Source organism: Macrobrachium nipponense, chromosome 18, assembly GCF_015104395.2.
Source record: "Macrobrachium nipponense isolate FS-2020 chromosome 18, ASM1510439v2, whole genome shotgun sequence".
NCBI lineage: Eukaryota > Metazoa > Arthropoda > Malacostraca > Decapoda > Palaemonidae > Macrobrachium > Macrobrachium nipponense.
The window spans coordinates 75,701,778-75,721,516 of NC_087211.1; the positions used below are offsets into that span (position 1 = coordinate 75,701,778).

At 45.4% G+C, this 19,739-nt stretch overlaps 1 protein-coding gene across 1 annotated transcript in view; it reads left to right on the forward strand.

The window, feature by feature from the left end:
- The first annotated feature begins 1,512 nt into the window (after positions 1-1,512).
- Positions 1,513-19,739, forward strand: part of LOC135197203 (NADH dehydrogenase [ubiquinone] flavoprotein 1, mitochondrial-like) — a 42,926-nt gene continuing 24,699 nt past the window's right edge. Inside the window, exon 1 of the mRNA XM_064224255.1 lies at positions 1,513-1,638. Within this exon, the coding sequence (XP_064080325.1) occupies positions 1,593-1,638 (46 nt within the window). The 5' untranslated portion in view covers positions 1,513-1,592. The remainder of the gene's footprint in view (positions 1,639-19,739) is intronic.

Consider the following 19,739-nt stretch of genomic DNA (forward strand, 5'->3'; position numbering starts at 1 on the left):
GGAATTCTGTTGTAACAGAACATTTTTTACCAGTCACACACACACACACACACACACACACACACACACACATATATATATATATATAAATATATATATATATATATATATATATATAATATATATATATATATATATATATATATATATATATATATATATATATATATATATGTATAATGTTTGTGTGTGTATTATTTGACTGGCCAAAATAAAAAAAATCAAGGCTCATACTGAAGACAGAAATTATTTCATAGCATTATAAATAAAAAAAACATTTAAAGGCCTTTAGAGGAATCGCAACCATTGCTAGACACACTAAACTTCTCTTTCAAGTGAAGTAAATACAAGGATTAAAGGAAGCATTCAGAACTCTCCGATAATTCATTGATCGAAAAATAATTTCTTGGCTGGAGCTACTAAATTAATTATTATCAAAGATACTCATAGTAGCATGAATCTTGAAACTGAGAAACAAATACACATTTATGAATGGGTACACATCACACACACACACACACACATATATATACATACATATATATATATATATATATATATATATATACTATAATATATATATATATATATATATATATATATATAGATATATATATATATATATAATATATATATGTATATATATATATATATATATATATATATATATATATATATATATATATATATATATATACATACATACATATTAGAAATAAATATCTACATAGAGCTCGGAAATCAGTAGATTCTAACAGCTCTGTTTAGATTTTTAGATATATTTGGATTTGGTTCTCTGTTATTATTATTATTATTATTATTATTATTATTATTATTATTATTATTATTATTATTATTATTATTATTATTATTAAAAAGTACATTTTTCCAGTGGGTTAGATAATTATAGAACATATTTTCTTTGTTTATAGACCAAAAGAAATGTTCAGCTCGGCTTATCAAAATGCCACAACTAGAATCCACGCAAAAATGATAAATTACATAAGTTCTGGTGCAACAGCACACAGGTATGTAAAGTAAACTATTGTTAAATGTAGTATATTAAGGTTAGTTTACTTGTAATATGCTTGAATGCAAAAAATATCAAAAAAATGTTTGGATATTGTCTATGCCACCTTTTCATCTGCGTCGCCAGTCACAATTATTATGCAATATTTCTGAATCGATATTTATTTTGAATCATAGTCGTGTTGGGATGCACTGCAGATTTTAGCAGTGGGCTTATGGAAAACTGTTTGTAATTATGCACATTATTAGCAATGGGAATATGTAATGTTTTGGATATGTAAGTGGGGACTGACAAAGGTTATCTAAGGGAAACCAATACAGCATCATTTCATTCATGAAATATCTTTATGTGGGACTTATAAAACAATTTTTTACTACAATTCATCTTAATTTATTATTATATATATTTCAATATGATATTATAATAAAATTATTTATTATGGACATTTAGGAAATTACGCAATGTAAAAAAAAACAACTCTCGCTTGACTCCTTACAAAACAGCTGAGCTGAGCCTAAGAAGAAACAGACATTAGAAAGGGGAAAGACGGAAGGAACCCGGCATGTCATCCTTGTCTCGAATTACTCCTTTAATTAGGAGCAGTTTCAGTAAGTACCTTGATTATATAGTTTTAATTTTAGTAGTTGATGGAAGCGGGGATGAATACGTATTAGAACTGAGCTAGTTGTAGTGAGGGGTGACATCTTGCCAGACTTCGGCGATGCTACCTAGCCTATGCTACTTGGGTAACCTACGTATTTTGATTTTTCAGGTAACTTTAACTTAGTTCCGTGCCTTCACATTATCATTATTTTAGTCCACATTGACATTTGTTTATTTTTACATCAAACTTGGCGTTGCATCATTTCCTTAAGGTTATGGAACAGGCGAAGAAAAAGTAGGTAGCTGGCCGGCCAGTCGGTTACCCAGCTATCTCGTACCCTAGGCTATAAAGACGTCAGTCTGTAGTTGAATCGGTGAGAGACATTAAAGTGATGTGTTTTGGGACTTCTAGTGACCGTTTCTTCATTTAATGACGGATAACAACCGACTGGACTAGCGTGTGAAGCCACCCTCCGAAATAGTACTTTATCACGTCCTGACACCAGAGATGGGCAAGAACTCGAGACCTCTACTCCCCTTCCGAAGTAAGTATTTTCTCCAAAGTTAGAAGTTAAGGTCATATTTTAAGATTAAACAGAGGTTAATGAAAGTCAGGCTCTACGCAGTGCTCACATACCTCCGTGACGCTTTCGAAATATTTACTTGCAACTCCAAATATTTAGCTAGAAGATTGATGCCATCTCAATGTTTGCGGAGTCACTTGTGTCAATAAACTTCCTATTCCATGTGCTAAATCCACACACCACTTGTACCCATAGATGCTGGGGCACTTTCTTCACAAAAATTGTAAACAATGACTTCCAACCACGACTTAGGGTAAAACATCAAAGCAGGCCACGCAGGCCAGCTACCATCAGTGCAAGCCACCCTCCGAAAAAGTACATTATAACGCGTCCTGACACCCGAGATGGGCATCAGTCGCGACTTGTTGTTGGTGAGAAACGGAGCTAAAGACCTCTACTTTCCTTTCGAAGTAAGTATTTTCCCCAAAGTTAGAAATTAAGGCCAAATTTTAAGATTTAAACAGATTTAAACAGAGGGTACTGAAAATGGCGCCCACGGCAGTGGAAATCTCACCAAAACGCTTTAGAAATTTTTACTTACAACTAAAAATGTTTCGAAGATTGACGCCATCTCGATGTTTACGGAGTAGCTTGTGTCAATAAACTAACCCTATTTCCTGTGATAAATCCGCACACCACTTGTACCCACAGACGCTGGCGCACTTTTATCACAACAATCGAACACGATTTCTCATCAACAACAAGCCAGGCGTAACAAGCTGTTGGGTAGAAGATGACGAGAAGCGTGCTCTTGTCTAATTTTTAAAATAAGTAGTAAAAACATCAATATTTTACATATTTATGATGATTAATTTGAAATATTCGTTATTGAAAAAGTAACTCGACTCTGACTCAAATTTAAGTAATTATTTTTCTGAATTAGAACGTTCTTTCAAGTTCTGTATTATGACGTCACGACATCTTGACTTTGCGTACCTATTGTAAATAATTGCTATACTCAACTGTCATTGCAGAACAGTTTACCAGTTATTCATGCAGATTGTTATCAGCTATACATGTAATTGTTATAATCGTAATGCGCATATATATCTTTATTATTTATTTCTTTTGGATATATGAAGATGTTTTACTGCTGGATTATCGCCGTAGTGTGACGCAATCGTTTTCGGTCCCATGGGCCTCTTGTCTGTTTTCGCACCATAAGAAATTATGGGGGGGGGGGGCCGATTTGCAATGACCAGAAAGTCGTTTGAAAGAGGAAAGTTTAGCATTGAGGGGCATATGTTTGACTGAGAAAAATAAAAATTTATTCAATAGCTAGCTTGTAAAAATACTTGGTTATAAAAACTTGATTGACAACTAAGCAGCATGTCTACTATGGGTGTTTCAGAGACAGTGCAAGCAGGTTTTTGGGCAATACCTATTTCTGTAACGAACACTCTTAACATAACGAGATTTTGCTATAGTGCATTACACCCAGTGCCGTAATTTATAAGGGTATCGTGAATCACTAATCGTAAAGAATAACGACACTTGTCCTTGTACCAAGAGACAAAACTCCATTATGCAGAATGGATACGAACACGCGTATAAAGCTCCACCTACCCTCTCTCCAACCCCCCCCCCCCCACCCCCCATCCCTTTTCTTCTTCGTTCCTCCGCCTTCCTTTCTCTCTCTCTCTCTCTGTTGCCATTCGGTATGTGTTGACCCTCCAAACTGGGTATAAGACTACACACAAAACGTTGAAATTGGTGAAATTAGGCTATGTATTGGAAGTATATATACATAAATATTAAAGCAATTTTATCATTATTGCATTACTATGACAACTAGAATTCATGGAAACAGTTTATAACCAACCTGTTTAAGCGTCACCCACGTAATAATACGTTTACCGCGATCTACCTCGGTAGCGCCTTCACGGGATATTACGTTCAAGACTTTAACTGTGCTTGTCAAGCCGTCAGCCCCGTAATAATACGTTTACTCGCATAGAAAGTGTAGGAACATCATTTGGTAACACTCTCAGCACATGGGAAACTTATTTCCAGCCTGGCAACTCTTTCCTGGTGGTCGCTTATGCTAGAAAACTGCCTGTCCCTGTTGGTTTTCTTTCAATGCGCTTCGGGCGTTTATCGAGACAAATTGGATTTCGCGTCTTTCACAATGATGTCCCAAAGAGGAGGCATATTTCTTTAGGTGAGATCAATCAAATACTAGATGAGGAGTGTGATATTGATAACCTATTTGATGATGAGAGCTCTAGTTCTGAATCCTCCAGTGATGATACAAACTTTTCTTCCAATTGCGGGAGTGAAGATGACTTTTCTTTGCCGAGTGACTGGACTCCGAGAGAGAGAGAGAGAGAGAGAGAGAGAGAGAGAGAGAGAGAGAGAGAGAGAGAGAGAGAGAGAGAGAGAGAGAAATTTTCCAACATTTAATTACAGTATGAATAACAAGCATAAAATCAATATTAACTTTGAAAAACTATCATCAGTGCTATGATCCTGATTACAAAAAAAAAGCGTGACGGTACTTAGCAGCGAGCTCATCAGGGGCGGACGCTTAACAGGATAATGGAACGGCGTATGTGTGAGCCTCCCACTAATGTGGCAAACGATGATTTTGCCATTCTTAGCATGCAAACATTAAAGCATGCAAACATTAAAGGTTACATTTATTTCTGGCATACGATTATTTAAGAAATTCAAAATACTAATAAAGACTGAAATCAATGAAAAGTGCTAGCAAAAACAAAAAAAGCAAAAAAAAAAAAAAAAAAAAAAAAAAAAAACGTAGTCGTTCCTCTATGCACTTTTCCGTATTCGTTCCTCTATGGTTTTCGGCAGCCAGATGTACGAAAACGTTAGAAACATTTGATTTTATCTACGTTAGAAATATCTGTAATTTTTCGGGGTAATTTGGTTGCAAAAAAAGGGATAATATACATGAATTAAATCAAAATTTTTAAATAACAATGTAAATTTAAACTAAATAACGAGTAAAGTAAAAACAGTTTAGGGAATAAAACTTTGCAGTTTTCGTCGTCTGTCCGTCGTCTGTCGTCTGTCTGCTGTTTGTAATTGTGTTTATGGCGCGCGCGCTTAGAAACCAGGAACAGCAACGGGTTTAAAGTGCAATGTGGAGTGAACTGAGACCAAAATGTGTATAATAACAATCAAATAAGCACTGTGGAGTTTCAGTTGTGGTGGCAGTAAGGATAAAAACCGCCGATTACAAGTAAGAATGATTCAGTTTTCCAACCATAAACCCCGGGAATAACAAGTTTCATACTTTCACTAATATAGGCAACAAAATGTTGTTTTATTGTGCTGATTACAACTGCAATCTTGAGTAAGATCAATAAACGTTACATACATACGCTAACATTGTTCAAATGAGTGCTGGGAAGGCTGGGGAAAGATGGTGTCCGTCACTGATGAGAACCGTCCATAAAAAGAAACGTAGCCGCCATATTGGATTTCAAAACTGCCTTGAAAAACATATTTTACGAAGAGCTCACATGCTTATTTAGTTCGTATGGGGCTTTCATATATCACAATATGTTGACGAAACTTCAGTCTTTTTAAATGGTATGCTTAGAGTTGCAATTGTATTCATGTTTCACCAATTAAATATCGAGTGAATAAGACCCGTCCACCGTGATGAGGGTTGGCCTGTACTGATGTTTCCCCCTAGCTATCCAAGGGAACTACAATATTGGGTAGAAGTAGTAGTGTGCACTAGATAATTATTTAAATAAATAGTTAAACATCAGTATAGGGTCATGAATTGCATAAATTTTTTACATATTCATGATTATTAATTTAAAAATATTTGTTGTTGAAAAAGTAACTAGATTTCTGACTCAAATATCAACAGTTTTGCTGTGGACAATACCTACAGTGTTCTTCGCGCTCTTCAATTGTTTATGAGTGTTGCCAATTGGTATGTGTTTACCCTCCAAACTGGGTATAAGACTTGCACAAAACCAGGGAAATAAGTGAAATTAGCGTATCTATTTGTAGTATACATACATATTAGAGCAATTTTATCATTATTGCAGTGCTATGACAACTAGAATTTATGAAAACAGTTTGTAAATGCATCGGCGTATGTGTGAAGCTCCACTAGATTGGTAAAGATGAGTCATTATGCCGTTGTCTGCTCGTATCTACTTTAGAAATATCTGTAATTTTTTGGGGTAAATTTGGTTGCAAAAAAGGGATAATAGACATGAATTAAACATTTTGAAGTAACAAAGTAAAGTTAAACAAAATAATGAGTAAAGTAAACAATTAAGGGAATAAAGCTTTGCACCTCATAAACCGTGTAGTTGTGTACTGCCCGCAACTGTGTTTGTGGAGTGAGCGTTTAGGAACCAGGAACCGCAACATAGTTCAAGTGCAATTTGAAGTGAATTAAGTCCAAAACATGTATAATTACAATCAAATAAGCACTGTGGAGTTTCAGTTGTGATAGCAGTAAGGATAAACCCACCGATTACAAGGTAAAAATGAATTTCAGTTCAAACCATGACCTGGGAATAAGAATTTTCATACTTTCACTAATATAGGCAACAAAATGTTTTATTGTGCTGATAACAACTGCAATCTTGAGTAAGATCAATAAACGTTACATATATATGCTAACACTGTTCAAATGAGTGCTGTGAAGGTATGGGAGGGGTGATTCCTTCCTGCGCTTCGAACGACACCTCAAATAGGTACTGCCATATTTGATTTAAAAACGCCTTGAAAAACATATTTTACGAAGAGCTCACATGCTTATTTTAGTTCGTATGGCGCTTTCATATATCACATTATGTTGACGAAACTTCAATCTTTTGAATGGTATGCTTAAAGATGTAATTGTGTTCTTGTTTTAACAATTAAATATTGAGTGAGTAAGGCTGATCCGCATGTTTTCCCCTAGTAAAGGGGCGCATGAGCTTATACAAAATCTAGTTACCTAGAGTTACTACAGATAGTAGTTTATAGAATTCTTAGATACCTACTAGGTAGTCATTAAGTGAGGAAATGCTTGTTAAGTCCCAAAAAACATCACTTTCATATGTCTCTCACCGATTCAATTACAGACTGACATCTGTATTTGAGCACACATGCAAGGGCTAAAAACAAATAACTAATAAAGTAAGGGATGCAATACGTGCAGGCTAAATCTCTTTGTGAAATATGTTTGCAATACCAGTTAGGGTTAATGGGAGGTCCACTGTTCACATCCTTGGACATAATATTGATACGTATATACTTTGTTCCGACTAAGTACAAACCGTCGGTTGTCTAACAAAAGGATATCCGCGGGAACGCGCCGCCGCTACCGCATACAAAGAGTTCAAACTTGAATCGCTGTACCTGGGTCTGGGGTAACTGCGCGGGGTGAGCCCGGGCCAGCTTGGGTAGGTCATTGTGATATCATTCTTTTCGCGGTAGCCGTCGTGTCAACACCTACTCCTTCCGCCTTGACCCTACTTGAGATAAACAACGCATGACCGCCGACTGTAGTCTTTCTTTATCGTGATATATCTTTGACATCCTGTGCTTGAGTGCTTCCCCAGTGCCCTTTTCCTATCCTTTTATTTATCCTTTAGTATTACCTAGCATCCTAACTTCCCTGTAAGTATGGAAGGCGGATCTATGGTGGGTTTTTCGGGGAGGATTTGTGTGTGTGTGTTTCCGATGGCATGCGTTGCGGTACATCCTTTTGCCGTTCGCCAAAAAACCCACTCGATCCTCATCTGTGGTGTTTATTGGCTTGTAGGGGTTTTGAATGTTCCCCTGATGCATCCGTGTTCAACCTGTGCGCAGTGGAATAATGATCATTGGAGGCTCTATTATGAGGCGCATAAGATGTTTTCAGTGACGCTAATGTTGATGCCGATAAGCCTAGGCCTAGGCCGACTACTGTGGGGCCTAAGGCCGTGTCTGAGGAGGATAGTGCCCAATTGGAGAACACTAGGCCTAGTAATCCTTCCTCCTTATTAACGGGGGACCCAGTTAGTGAGCCTAGTGTCCTTCCCAAGAAACTTAGGCTAAAGAAACCTTCGTCGTCGGGGCTAGGAAAGCAGGTAAGAGGAAAGAAGCTACCTTAGGGGCTGGGATCCATGTTCCTGCCTCGAAGCGTAACAAGAAGGGGTCTTCAACCGAGAACTTGTTCCCGCCTAGCCTAAAGGCCGAACTATCTAGGTATGACCATAGCAGTACCGAGACACAGCCGGGTGCCAAGGTAACCCCCTGTTCCTCTCGGCACAATCAGTCCAGCCCCAGGAGGATCCGGTGACGGACCTGATGCCTCACCCTCCCATCCTGAGGACAGTGCTAAGGAGCCCGGAACGGGACCCAACTCGCAGGAGCCGGAGGCCCTCCCCTCCATAGTTGCGGCAACCCAACCCGACGCAAGAAGCCAGCCAGCCACAACGCTCGTAGGAGGAGCATCAATGGAGACCTTTTCGATGCCGCAAGGCCTAGGTCGCGCTGAGAGACCAGTGCCAGCGTTGATGCCCGAGAAAGCTAGGCCTAGGCCTGAGCCTAGTACCGTCCGCACCACCTCCATCAGTTAGCCTAGGTACAGTGGGGGACCAGGTCCTCACTCCCTGCACTGGACATTGCGAACCTGGTCCAAACAGGAGGCGGTGGAGACTACTTAAGCTCCAAAAAACAAAAGGAGGTTTCCCAGCAAATGGAGAAGAACACCAGTCTAGAGGAGTCTGCCCGAAAGATGGAAGAAGCCAGGAAGAAGTTCCTTTTGGAAAAGAAGTCAGAGGAACTGTTTCCAGATTTGGGTGACAGTTCTGACTCTGATTCCGAGCCCGATTCATGCTCCGAGGGGAGCCCGTTTTCTGACCCCGATTCGGACGGCAGTCAGACTAGCTCACCTGCGAGCCCGAGCCCTTTCCTTCATTCAACCAGATTCTGTTGTTGATTAGAAGCGCCAATGGCCTAACGGAAACTGAGGAACTAAACCAGGAGTTTCAGTCAGAGGTGGCATAAGGTGCTCAACCTGAAGAATTCACAGCCCCCCTCGGTCAGCCTCCCCTGGAGCAACCAGGTTAGGCTTAGCCATGGCTAGAGCGTCCCGAGGAAGCCACGACTTCACCAACTAGGGTATCGGAGAAACAGAGGTGGCTTCCTATCCCTGCTCAGGGGGCCAGCAGGTATTATAGGCCAACAGGTGACAAACTAAGGGAGTCTGCATATTCCAGGGACCTTGCAGATCTCTTAAGATGTCAGTCTGGAACGCCCTACAGAAAAAAGCACGCTCTTGCTCTCTCCCTCAGAAACCGAAGGACTCATTCGCGCTCTAGCTCTGCCCTCGCTACGAATTCGTGGATGGAACGTCTACTGGCAGCACTTCCGCAGTTCTTACCCGAGCTCCGAGCCTCAGCAGCAGCAGAACTTGTCTTCGTTCATGCAGTGTGGGACCAAGACTCTCTCGCACCAAGCAGACTTTAATTTAGCGGTCCTGTGGGCTAATATGGAGAGGTGAAAAGGAGAGAGAATGCCTTCAAGGAGGCCAAATCGCCAGTGGTGAGAGACCTCCTCCCGGACTTACGGAAAAACCCGCTGTTCCAGAGAGAACTTATTCCTGCGGAAGAAGTTCGCAAGGCAGCGGAGAAGAAGGAGCGATCTCTCCAATCTAGGGCTCTCTCCAATTCCGCAACCCCGGGCCATAGACCACGGCCAGCACCACAAATTAGCCAACAGGTAAGAGAAGCGCAGAGACCGGCTTCTCCCGTGCGTAGGCGAGAGGAGAAGAAACCTTACTCTGTGTCGAAGGACAAGTTCCATAGGGAGAAGACTCGTCCCTTTCCATCAAAGGAGCGGAAGCAGAAAGGCACAGAAGAGAGGGAGGTCCCCGCAAGAAATTCTAGGCCAGATCCTGCCCGTCAGCGGAAGGTAGGGGGTTGCTTGGCTGCCAATTGGCAAGTGTGGCAGCAAGCAGGAGCGGAAGATTGGACCCTGCAGGTTATCAAGTCAGGCTACCGTCCTTCCCTTCCAGTCTACACCCATCTATCCCCTACCCCCATCCAAGTCCCTTCCTATCGACCGGACTCGGACCGCGGACGGGCCCTGGAGGAGGAAATATCCAAGCTACTTCAGAAAGGGGCGTTGGAAGAGGTTCAGGATCCAGGTCCAGGGTTCCCTCAACAAGTTCCTTTCTCTGACAAAGTTTCGGATGGAAACGGCAGACTCCGTCCGAGCTTGTGTCAGGGAGGGAGACTTCATGGCCTCAATAGACCTTCAAGATGCCTACTTCCAAGTCCCTGTTCACCTCTCGTCCGAAAATTCCTCAGGATTGTCAGCAAGGGAAAGACTGCAGTTCACCTGCCTGTGCTTCGGCCTCGCCACAGCCCCCACACAGGTGTTCACCAGGGTCTTCAAGATAGTGTCAGTTTGGGCACACGCAAGAGGCATCCCGTCTCCTCGCTACCTGGACGATTTGGCTCATCTTAGCCGAGACGGCTGCGCAGTGTGCGGATCACCTTCAGCTAGTTTTGTCATTCGTGTCAGGGAACTGGGAGTTTGGTGGTGAATGTCGAACGAAGTCGGATTTCACGTCCCAGACAAATAAAGATGGTGGTACCTCAGGAACGGAATGATCCACCTAGTAATTCATCCCTCATGAAGGCATTCCCCTCGGAGAACCGGGTCTCCGGCCTAGTATACCTCAAGTTGCGGAAGAGCTTTTGGGGCCCAGCCCTCCCACGGCCAAACTCTGCCAGTCCATCTTAGGACACATGGCCTCAATAGAGAGACTAGTGCCTCACAGCAGAAGGCGTATGAGGCCACTTCAGTGGCTGTTCAAGAAACAATGGTCTCCTCAGGAAGGGGACCCCACAACAGCAAAATTCTTCTCTCCCTCCCAAGAAGTAAGGAAGTCCCTGGAGTGGTGGATGGTTCCTTCCCACCTCCAAGGGGGCATCTCTCTCAGTCCAAGAAACCCCAGAGATTCTTCTCTTCACGGATGCATCAAAAGAAGGGTGGGGGGCGCGACCTGACGGAGGAAGAAGTGAGCGGCCTGTGGTCGGAAGAAGAGAAAGCAGCTCACATCAATGTCTTGGAATTGAAGGCAGTCTTCCTCTCCTTCGCACTTCCTGTCTCAACTCCAAGGGAAATCGGTGGGCCTAATGTCAGACAACTCCACGGTGGTGGCATATCTAAACAAACAGGGGGGCACAGTCTCACTGGATCTCTGTCGCCTGGCAGTACAAATCCAGGAGTTAGCAGAGGAAATGGACATCACCCTCAAGGCAAGATATATTAGATTTAGATTTATCTTCCCGCCACTGGCCAGTGGCATAAGGCTGATACAGTTTCTCTCCATCTGTCTCTATCCCGAGCCATTTCCCTCGCTTCCTCTAAGTTTTGGATTTCATCCTCAAGATCCCTGACAATTATGTCTATCCACCTCGTTCTTGGTCTACCCAGCGGTCCTTCTTCCTATTTGTACTGCTCTCAGTGCTCTCCTGGGGTCTCTATTCTCTTCCATCCTCTCAACATGTCCAAACCATTTCAGCCTTCCCCTCTTCAACCTGGTACTGACTGGCCTTTGCCTCAATCTCACCCTGATGTCTTCATTTCTAACATAATCATCCCATTTAATGCCAAGTATTCTTCTCAGCAGCTTCATCTCAAAAGCATCCAACCTTTTCTCCTCTGTTCTGGTCAGTGCCCATGTGGACCGAGCCATACATCCAGGACTGGTAGTACTACTGCATTTGGAATATTCCAGGGCAAGAAAATGTTTGGGCGGACCATCTGAGCAGGAGGGACATTGAATATTCCAGCAAGAAAAATGGGTTTGGGGGCGACCATCTGAGCAGGGGGAGGGACAGATAATCAACACAGAATGGTCCCTCCATCAAGAAGTAGCAGATGGCCTGATAAAGAGGTGGGGCTCTCCGTCGATAGACCTCTTTGCCACCGCATGGAACAGAAAACTGCCAGTGTTCTTCACTCCAGACCCTCAGGCAGCGGGAGAGGATGCCCTCCTACAAGATTGGAAGACCTGGACGCTACGCCTTCCTGCCGTTCCCCCGCCCCCCCCCCTCCTCCAGAAGATCCTTCAGAAGATTCGCTACTCACATGACCTACGAGTAACCTTAGTAGCTCCTTGGTGGCCGGAAGCCCCCTGGTTCCCAGAAGTGCCTGGATCTCCAGTTAGAGGAACCGGTAAGCCTACCAGACAGATTAGATCTCCTCGCCCCCCCAACCCAACAACGGATGCCTACACCCAAATCCGTCGGCCCTCCGCTTACACGGGTTCAGACTGTCATCAAAATCCTCCGTGGTAGAGGTTTTCCCAGGCAGTTAGCTGAGGCCATGGCCAATCCTGTGAAACCATCCTCAGGCAGATTGTACCAGGGAAAGTGGCGACTGTTTCAAGACTGGTGTCAAGATAAAGGCATTGCCCCAGACGAGGCACCATCCCTCAACTAGCGAGTTTTTTTCCACCACCTCAGGAAGGATAAACGACTATCCATATCGGCAGTGGAGTATAGAGCGGCTTTAAATCAAGTATTCGCGTTTGAAAGGCATGGACCTCGCTGCATCTCAGAAATTTTGTTGCTCTTCAAGCACTTAGGAAGACCTGTCCCCCGAGAGAGCCTACGGACTCCCCACTGGATGTGGCCTTAGTTCTGGAATCCTTGAGAGGTCCTCCCTATGAGCCCTTACATTCAGCTTCCTTGAAGAACCTCACCTTGAAGACCCTTTTCCTCTTAGCCCTGGCATCTCGCAAGAGGGTCGCGAACTACACGCGCTGTCCTAAACGAAGTGTCACACTCCAGCGTTGGAGGAGATGGGGTTCTCGTTTGTCCCTGGCTTTGTAGCCAAGACTCAAGACCCATACAAGCCAGAGGAGATGTTTTCCTCTTTTACCATTCCTTCCTTGGGGGATTTTTACCGGCTTTGACAAAGAGGAACTGATTCTATGCCCGTCAGAGCCATGAAGCCTACCTCAAGAGGACGAGACAGTTCAGACCGGCTATCAAACGGCTGTTCGTGGCCATGGGCAAGCATCCCGAAAGAGGGGTCTAAGAATACCATCTCCTTCTGGATCAGACAAGTTATAAGAAGGGCCTACGAAAAACAAGGAAGTACAAATGCCAAAGGTGACAGCTCACGAAGTTAGGGGCATAGGCTCCTCTATGCTCTTCAGGAAGAACCTCTCAGTGGTCAGGTATTGAGAGCAGGCACCTGGAAGAGTCAAACCACCTTCACCTCCTTCTACCTACGAGAAGTTACATTCAAATCTCTAGAGGTGTTCTCTCTGGGCCATTGTCGCAGCCCAAGAGATCCTCTAGGCATTGGTCACCGCACTGCGTACCTCAATTTGGAAATACACACACACACTCCCAGCAATTCCCGCCTAAGTCTGGCCGAATGTAAGGGTATGCGTGAGTTTCCTGGTAAAGTATCCTACTTGTATGACTGTACTGTCCATGACACGACTTGGCCACTACTGACTTACCTGGAGAGTAGAATGATGGCTAAGAATCCTTCAGGAACAGCTCTCTGAGTGAGTATTAGTACCATAGGTTAGGACAACAGCCGGAAGCCCCTTGGGTTCTCCCCTATTGAATCCTTACCGTGTAAAGTGTCATGAGGAGTAGGGGATCTGGGTTAACATCAGGTCGTGTGAAGTTATTGGCGGCTCTTCAAAGGGGGCATTCAGGTCACTCACCTTCCCATCCTCAGTTCGAGTCTCCTTTGTTGAGACCCCGACGGTTTGTACTTAGTCGGAACAAAAGTAATTTTGTTCATGAAACTTACCTGTCAGATATATATATAGCTGTATTCTCCGACGTCCGACAGAATTTCAAAACTCCCGGCACACTCAGTGGGCGGCCAGGTGGTTAGTACCCATTCCCGCCGCTGGGAGGCGGATATCAGGAATCATTCCCATTTTCTATTCAGATTTTTCTCTGTCGCCGGTCGGTAAACAACTGTTGTTCCGACACGGCATACAAACCTTCGGTCCTTTTACAATAGGAAGGTACTAGCGGCAGCTGGATAGGTCGTAAGCTTTCGAACAAGGGGTTCGGTAGTTAACTGCTTGTCCGACAGGCGCGCGCGCGCGACTGGGAGGTAAACAAACCACTTTTGCTTTCGGCCTCACAGCGAGTGGACGTGTGTGTTCGACGCTCTCTGCCCGCTTCTCGTCGTTTGCTTTCTGAAGTATATGGTTGTGTTTGTGTATGAAAGAATTCATTGTAAGTACAATCATTTCTCTCTTTTCATATGAATTGAACTGCAATTTATTAATGATGGAATCTCCTCGCCTCGCTACCCCACGGAGACTATGCCCGGGTACCGAAGGGCGTAAATGCGGGAAGTTCCGCTCTTTCCCGGAGATAGAACCCTCATTTGTTCCGACACGGCATACAAAAACCTTCGGTCCCCCTTTTACAATAGGAAGGCTACTAGCGGCAGCTGGATAGGTCGTAAGCTTTCGAACAAGGGGTTCGGTAGTTAACTAACTGCTTGTCCGACAGGCGCGCGCGCGCGACTGGGAGGTAAACAAATCACTTTTGCTTTCGGCCTGCTGGCGTGTGGACGTGTAATCATCGCTCGTCTGCCCGCTTCATCGTCGTTTGCTTTCGCATGATTGTGTTTTTTCTTTTCTATGTATCTAGTGAAACTGAATTGTAAGTACAATCATTTCATTGAATTCAATTTGTGAATTAAAGGATCTTGGTTCACCACGCCCTACCGAGTAACCCGAGTGCCGGGAACTGAAGGGCGTAAGTGCGGGAATTCATTTTCCCAGAATGATCCTCGTATTGTGTATGCTCGGTGTGAGGGCGGGAGCGCTCGCTCCGAGCGTATATTGGGTTGGAAATGGTGTAGATGAAAATCGTAAGTAAGTGCTCTTTTCATTTATATTTTTTTGACCTGTATGCCCGTTGCCGAACGAATGCGCTCGGCACGGAAACTTATTCAGTATGAAAGTGGAATCGCAAGTACAGTATTCTTTTTCATTTTCATATATTATTTTTATTGTAGCAATACTCATTTTGGATCAGTTTCCGAGCTTACCCGGAAATTGATCCTTCCCCCCACCCCCTTTTTATTTTGAATGAAGTGAAATCGCAAGTGCAGTTCTTTTTCATTTTCATTTTTTATTGAGATTGCATTGTTTGACTGGGATCAATGTTTCCGCTATTCACGGGAATTGATTCTTCCCCTTTTTATTTGTATGAAGTGAAATCGCAAGCGCAGTAGTCTTTTCATTTTCATATATTTGTTGATTGCATCAATTCATTATGGATCAAGGTTTCCAGAAACCTTGATCCATAAAGGTAAGGAATGAACCTTTCACCCTTGCGCTCGTACCGAGGGCGCAAATGCGCTCGATCCGAGCCCTTATTCATTGTGAAGTGAATCGTTTTGCAAGATGCATTTTTATTTTCGGTTTGTTTCCTTATTATTGATTGCATCAATATTTTTATTTGGTTCAAGTTCCGCTCAGTCAGGGAATTGATCCTTATGCCCTTGCATTGCGGGCCGATGGCACGATTGCTCTCGGGCTCTTATATTGTTGTTGGGTACATGGGTGCTGTGCGGGGTGGGGGTGGGGGAACGAGACCCCCCCCCGCTCAGTTCCCACAGATGGCTCTTCCCTTGGGGGGGGGGAGGTTATCGGCGTTCTTCTCCTCGCCCGATCCGTCGAGCGCGGGGGAGGGGCGCTCGGTTGCCCACGATGTACAATTGTATTAGGGGTCTTCCACTCGTTCGGGAGGGATCAACCCCCCGCGCGAGGGACTTACCCCCCCATTAATCGATACTACTATTATTTCCGCAGGTGCTACTGCCACGAGGGTGGACCTTGGTGAGGTATGGGCGTCCTTCCAATTGCAGGGCGTGCTGGTGTCCAGGGGCTGCGGTTCTATGTCTGGGCCTACTGCGGTCACCCATGGAGTGGTGACCACGCAACCAGGTGACGACGTCCCTCCTCACCTGGTGTACTCGCCTCACGTGGTAACAGTCTTGCCTACAGCCGCTGTGAAGTGCCGTTCGCCGTACCGAGAGGGGGGCGTGCCGCCTCCGCTCGTGGTTGCCGCGCTGCAGCGACCACACTTCCGCTGCCCTAGAGCGCGCCCCTGGACCTGCCGCCGGTACCAGGATGTTGCTGACTGCTGCTCCACTTCCTGTGTTTCCGGTGCTGCCTGCCGTACCTGCCGATTCTGGGCTGATGCCGTTGCTGCGCTGACTGTCCCTGCCGTTGCTGCGCTGGCTGTCCCTACCGATGCTGTGCTGGCCGTGCCTGCTGTTCCTGAGATGCCCATACCTGCTGATGTCGTCCCTGTTCGTGGTGGTACTACCCCAGACTTTGGTCTTTGTCTGTACAGGTGCGGTTCCGGGCCCTGTGGCTTCGGCTACAGCAGCCCGGCTCCGCCCTGGATAGCCAGATCTTACGTCTGTCCTGAGGAAGCTGACGAAGAAGAGGAGGAAGGTGTCGTGGTCGTCGTCTTCATCTTCTTCATCGTCGTCGGCCGCCGCCTCTTCCCCTTCGACTTCTAAGGCTTTACAGCCGAGGAAGAAGAAGGTTGCCTCCTCCCTCCTAAGAAGCTTCCTCGGGAGCTTCTCGGGACCCGTCTCACCTCGGTGGGACGGGAGGGTTCCTTCCGCTGGTCCTCCTGCTCCTTCGGGAGCGGGGCCCGTCTCTTCTTCCGCAAGGAAGAAGACTACGGGGACCAGAGGGGTACCGGCTAAAACCGGTACTTCCTCGCCTGGTGTCAGTGGTTCTGCCACTGCATCAGGGTCCGTCTCGGCCTCTCGTTCGCGGGAGGTACCGAGTGTACGGTCGCCTACCAGCGACCGTGCAGCCAGGAACCAGACCTCTGAGTCGCTCAGTGTCAGGTTTCACGGCACGGGGCGGAAGACTGGTGACAGCCGCTCATGCGACTCTCACCAGCCAGCTCTCACTCTCCCGCGGTGAACAGCTGGCTACCCGGGGACGTGGACGGTCCACGACCGACCCAACAGGGGCTGAGGCTGGGAAGAGGTCTCCTTTCCCTTTCGCCGGTGCCAGCCACGGCTGGAACCAGCGACGTGACGTGCCGTGAGGACAATGCACCGGTCTCTGTGTACAGTGGAGCCTGCAGGTCGCCTGACCCGTCGCTCTCACAGAAAAGCGACCGGGTACGGCAACCAGCACCAGCTGCTTCTGACACTCGAGATCGGGGGCCGCTGTGCTCAGTCCCAGCCGTTCTCCACAGCGAGACGGTTCGACCAGGCCTGCAGCTCGATCGCCACCGCGGGTTGACGATCGCCTGCAGCCCTCAAAGCCTGCTGGTTCTGCCAGCGAGCAAAGAGGGAGCGTCAGGTCTGCCTCTCCCGTACCTTCAACCTCCTCGGGTTACACCGGGAGGAGCGAGGTACAGTAATACTTTGGGTTACGAACCGATTAGTATACGAATTTTTTAACTTACGAAGTGACGCCCTCATTCTGGAATACGAATTTCACTTGGAATACGAATGCGCGAATTTCTATCATTTGAGGCCGCCTGCTTTGTTTACATCGACATCGGATGAGCGTGGGATCTACGAACGCATTTTTTCGGCCAAAACTTAACGAGGGTACCCGTTGACTTCCATCCCACGGCATCCCCTGAACCCGTTTTTGAAAAAACCATAACTCTTTCACTATCTCGCTGGCGAACGCATTTTTTTTCGGCCAAACTTAACGAGGGTCAGTGATTCCTCCCAACGCATCCCTTGAACCCGTTTTAAACCATAACTCTTTCACTATCTCGCTGGTGTTAAGATTGAAATGCATCTGTCCGTGATAACGCTCTCAAAATTTGTTTTTAGTGATTTGCGCACGTGTTGTGTTTCCGTGATAGTGCTTATATTACTATTACCCAAATACTAAAGACAATGGCTCCAAGATGACGAAGGCAAGCAGCAAGAAGGAAAGCATAAGAAAGAAGGAGATGATTACAGTCGAAATGAAGAAGGAAATTATCCAAATGCATGATAAAGGCGAGCAGCGTGAAAGACATTGCAGCATTCTTCAAGCGGTCGCAATCAACGATCTGCACTATTTTGAAGAAAAAAGAAGAAATTAAAGCCAGTAAAGCATCAAAAGGTGTCACAGTATTGACGAAACAACGGCCTTATATTCTCGATGATGTAGAAAATTTGCTCATGGTTTGGATAAACGAGAAGCAGCTGGCAGGAGATTCCATAAGTGAGAGCATCATTTGCGAAAAGGCTCGTAAGATCTACGAAGATTTGAGTAAAAATGAGCCAGGCACATCAGCAGACAGTGAAAAAGACGTTTTAGGCGAGCCGTGGCTGGTTCGAGAATTTTAAATAAGAGAAGGACTGGCATCCACAGTGTTGTTCGCCATGGTGAGGCTGCAAGCTCAGATACGAAGGCGGCAGAGCTTACGTAAAAGAGTTTAAAAGGCTCGTGGATTCCGAGAAATACCTCCCCCAACAAGTCTTCAATTGCGACGAGACAGGGTTATTCTGGAAGAAGATGCCCAGGAGGACGTTCATTACGGCAGAAGAGAAGGCACTTCCCGGTTCACAAGCCCATGAAAGACCGTCTAACCCTACTGTTTTGTGCTAATGCAAGCGGGATTGCAAGGTTAAGCCTCTCCTCGTGTATCACTCGGAAAATCCACGCGCCTTTAAGAAAAACAACGTGCAGAAGAAGCTGTTGCATGTTATGTGTCGATCTAATACAAAGGCTTGGGTGACAAGGATCTTTGTTACGTCGAGTGGATGAACGAGGTTTTTGGTCCCCGAGGTGAAGAAGTATCTCCGGGAGAGGACTCCCCCCCACTCAAAGCCTTACTTTGTTATGGACAATGCTCCTGCCCATCCTCCATCCGTTGAAGAGGACTTACTGGACGAATTCAAGTTCATTAAAGTCAAGTTTCTTGCCCGCCAACACCACTCCAATACTCCAGCCCATGGACCAGCAAGTTATCGCCAATTTCAAGAAATTGTATACGAAGGCTATGTTCCAGCGCTGCTTTGAGATGCGGAAGGCACCAACCTTACCCTCAGAGAGTTTTGGAAGGATCACTACTCTGTTTACAAACTGCCTCAATCTGATTGACAAAGCCTGGCAGGGAATCACCAGGAGAACCCTCAATTCTGCATGGAAGAAACTGTGGCCGACTGCGTTTGCTGAACGAGATTTTGAGGGGTTCGAAACCGTCGAGAAGGGGGCAGTTGAAGACGAGATTGTATCCTTGGGCATCCTTGGGCATGTCCCTTAGGGCTGGAGGTTGACAACGGACGACATCGAGGACCTCCTGACTGGAGCATGGCAGCAGCTGACGACCGACGAGCTGTTGGAGCTACACAAGGAGGGCACAGAGACAGGTAACGGAGGAGATCTCATCTTGAGTAGGATGGGGAAGACGCTGCACAGTCGCTTCCTTTCGAGCGAGATCAATGGATTTTTTGAAATAACACTGGGAAATTGTTAAAAGTTTTATCGAGAAAAATCACCCGAATAAGGCTGCGTCAGGGCGTGCAACAAATTTGTTTATCGATAATGGGGTGGGTGGGTC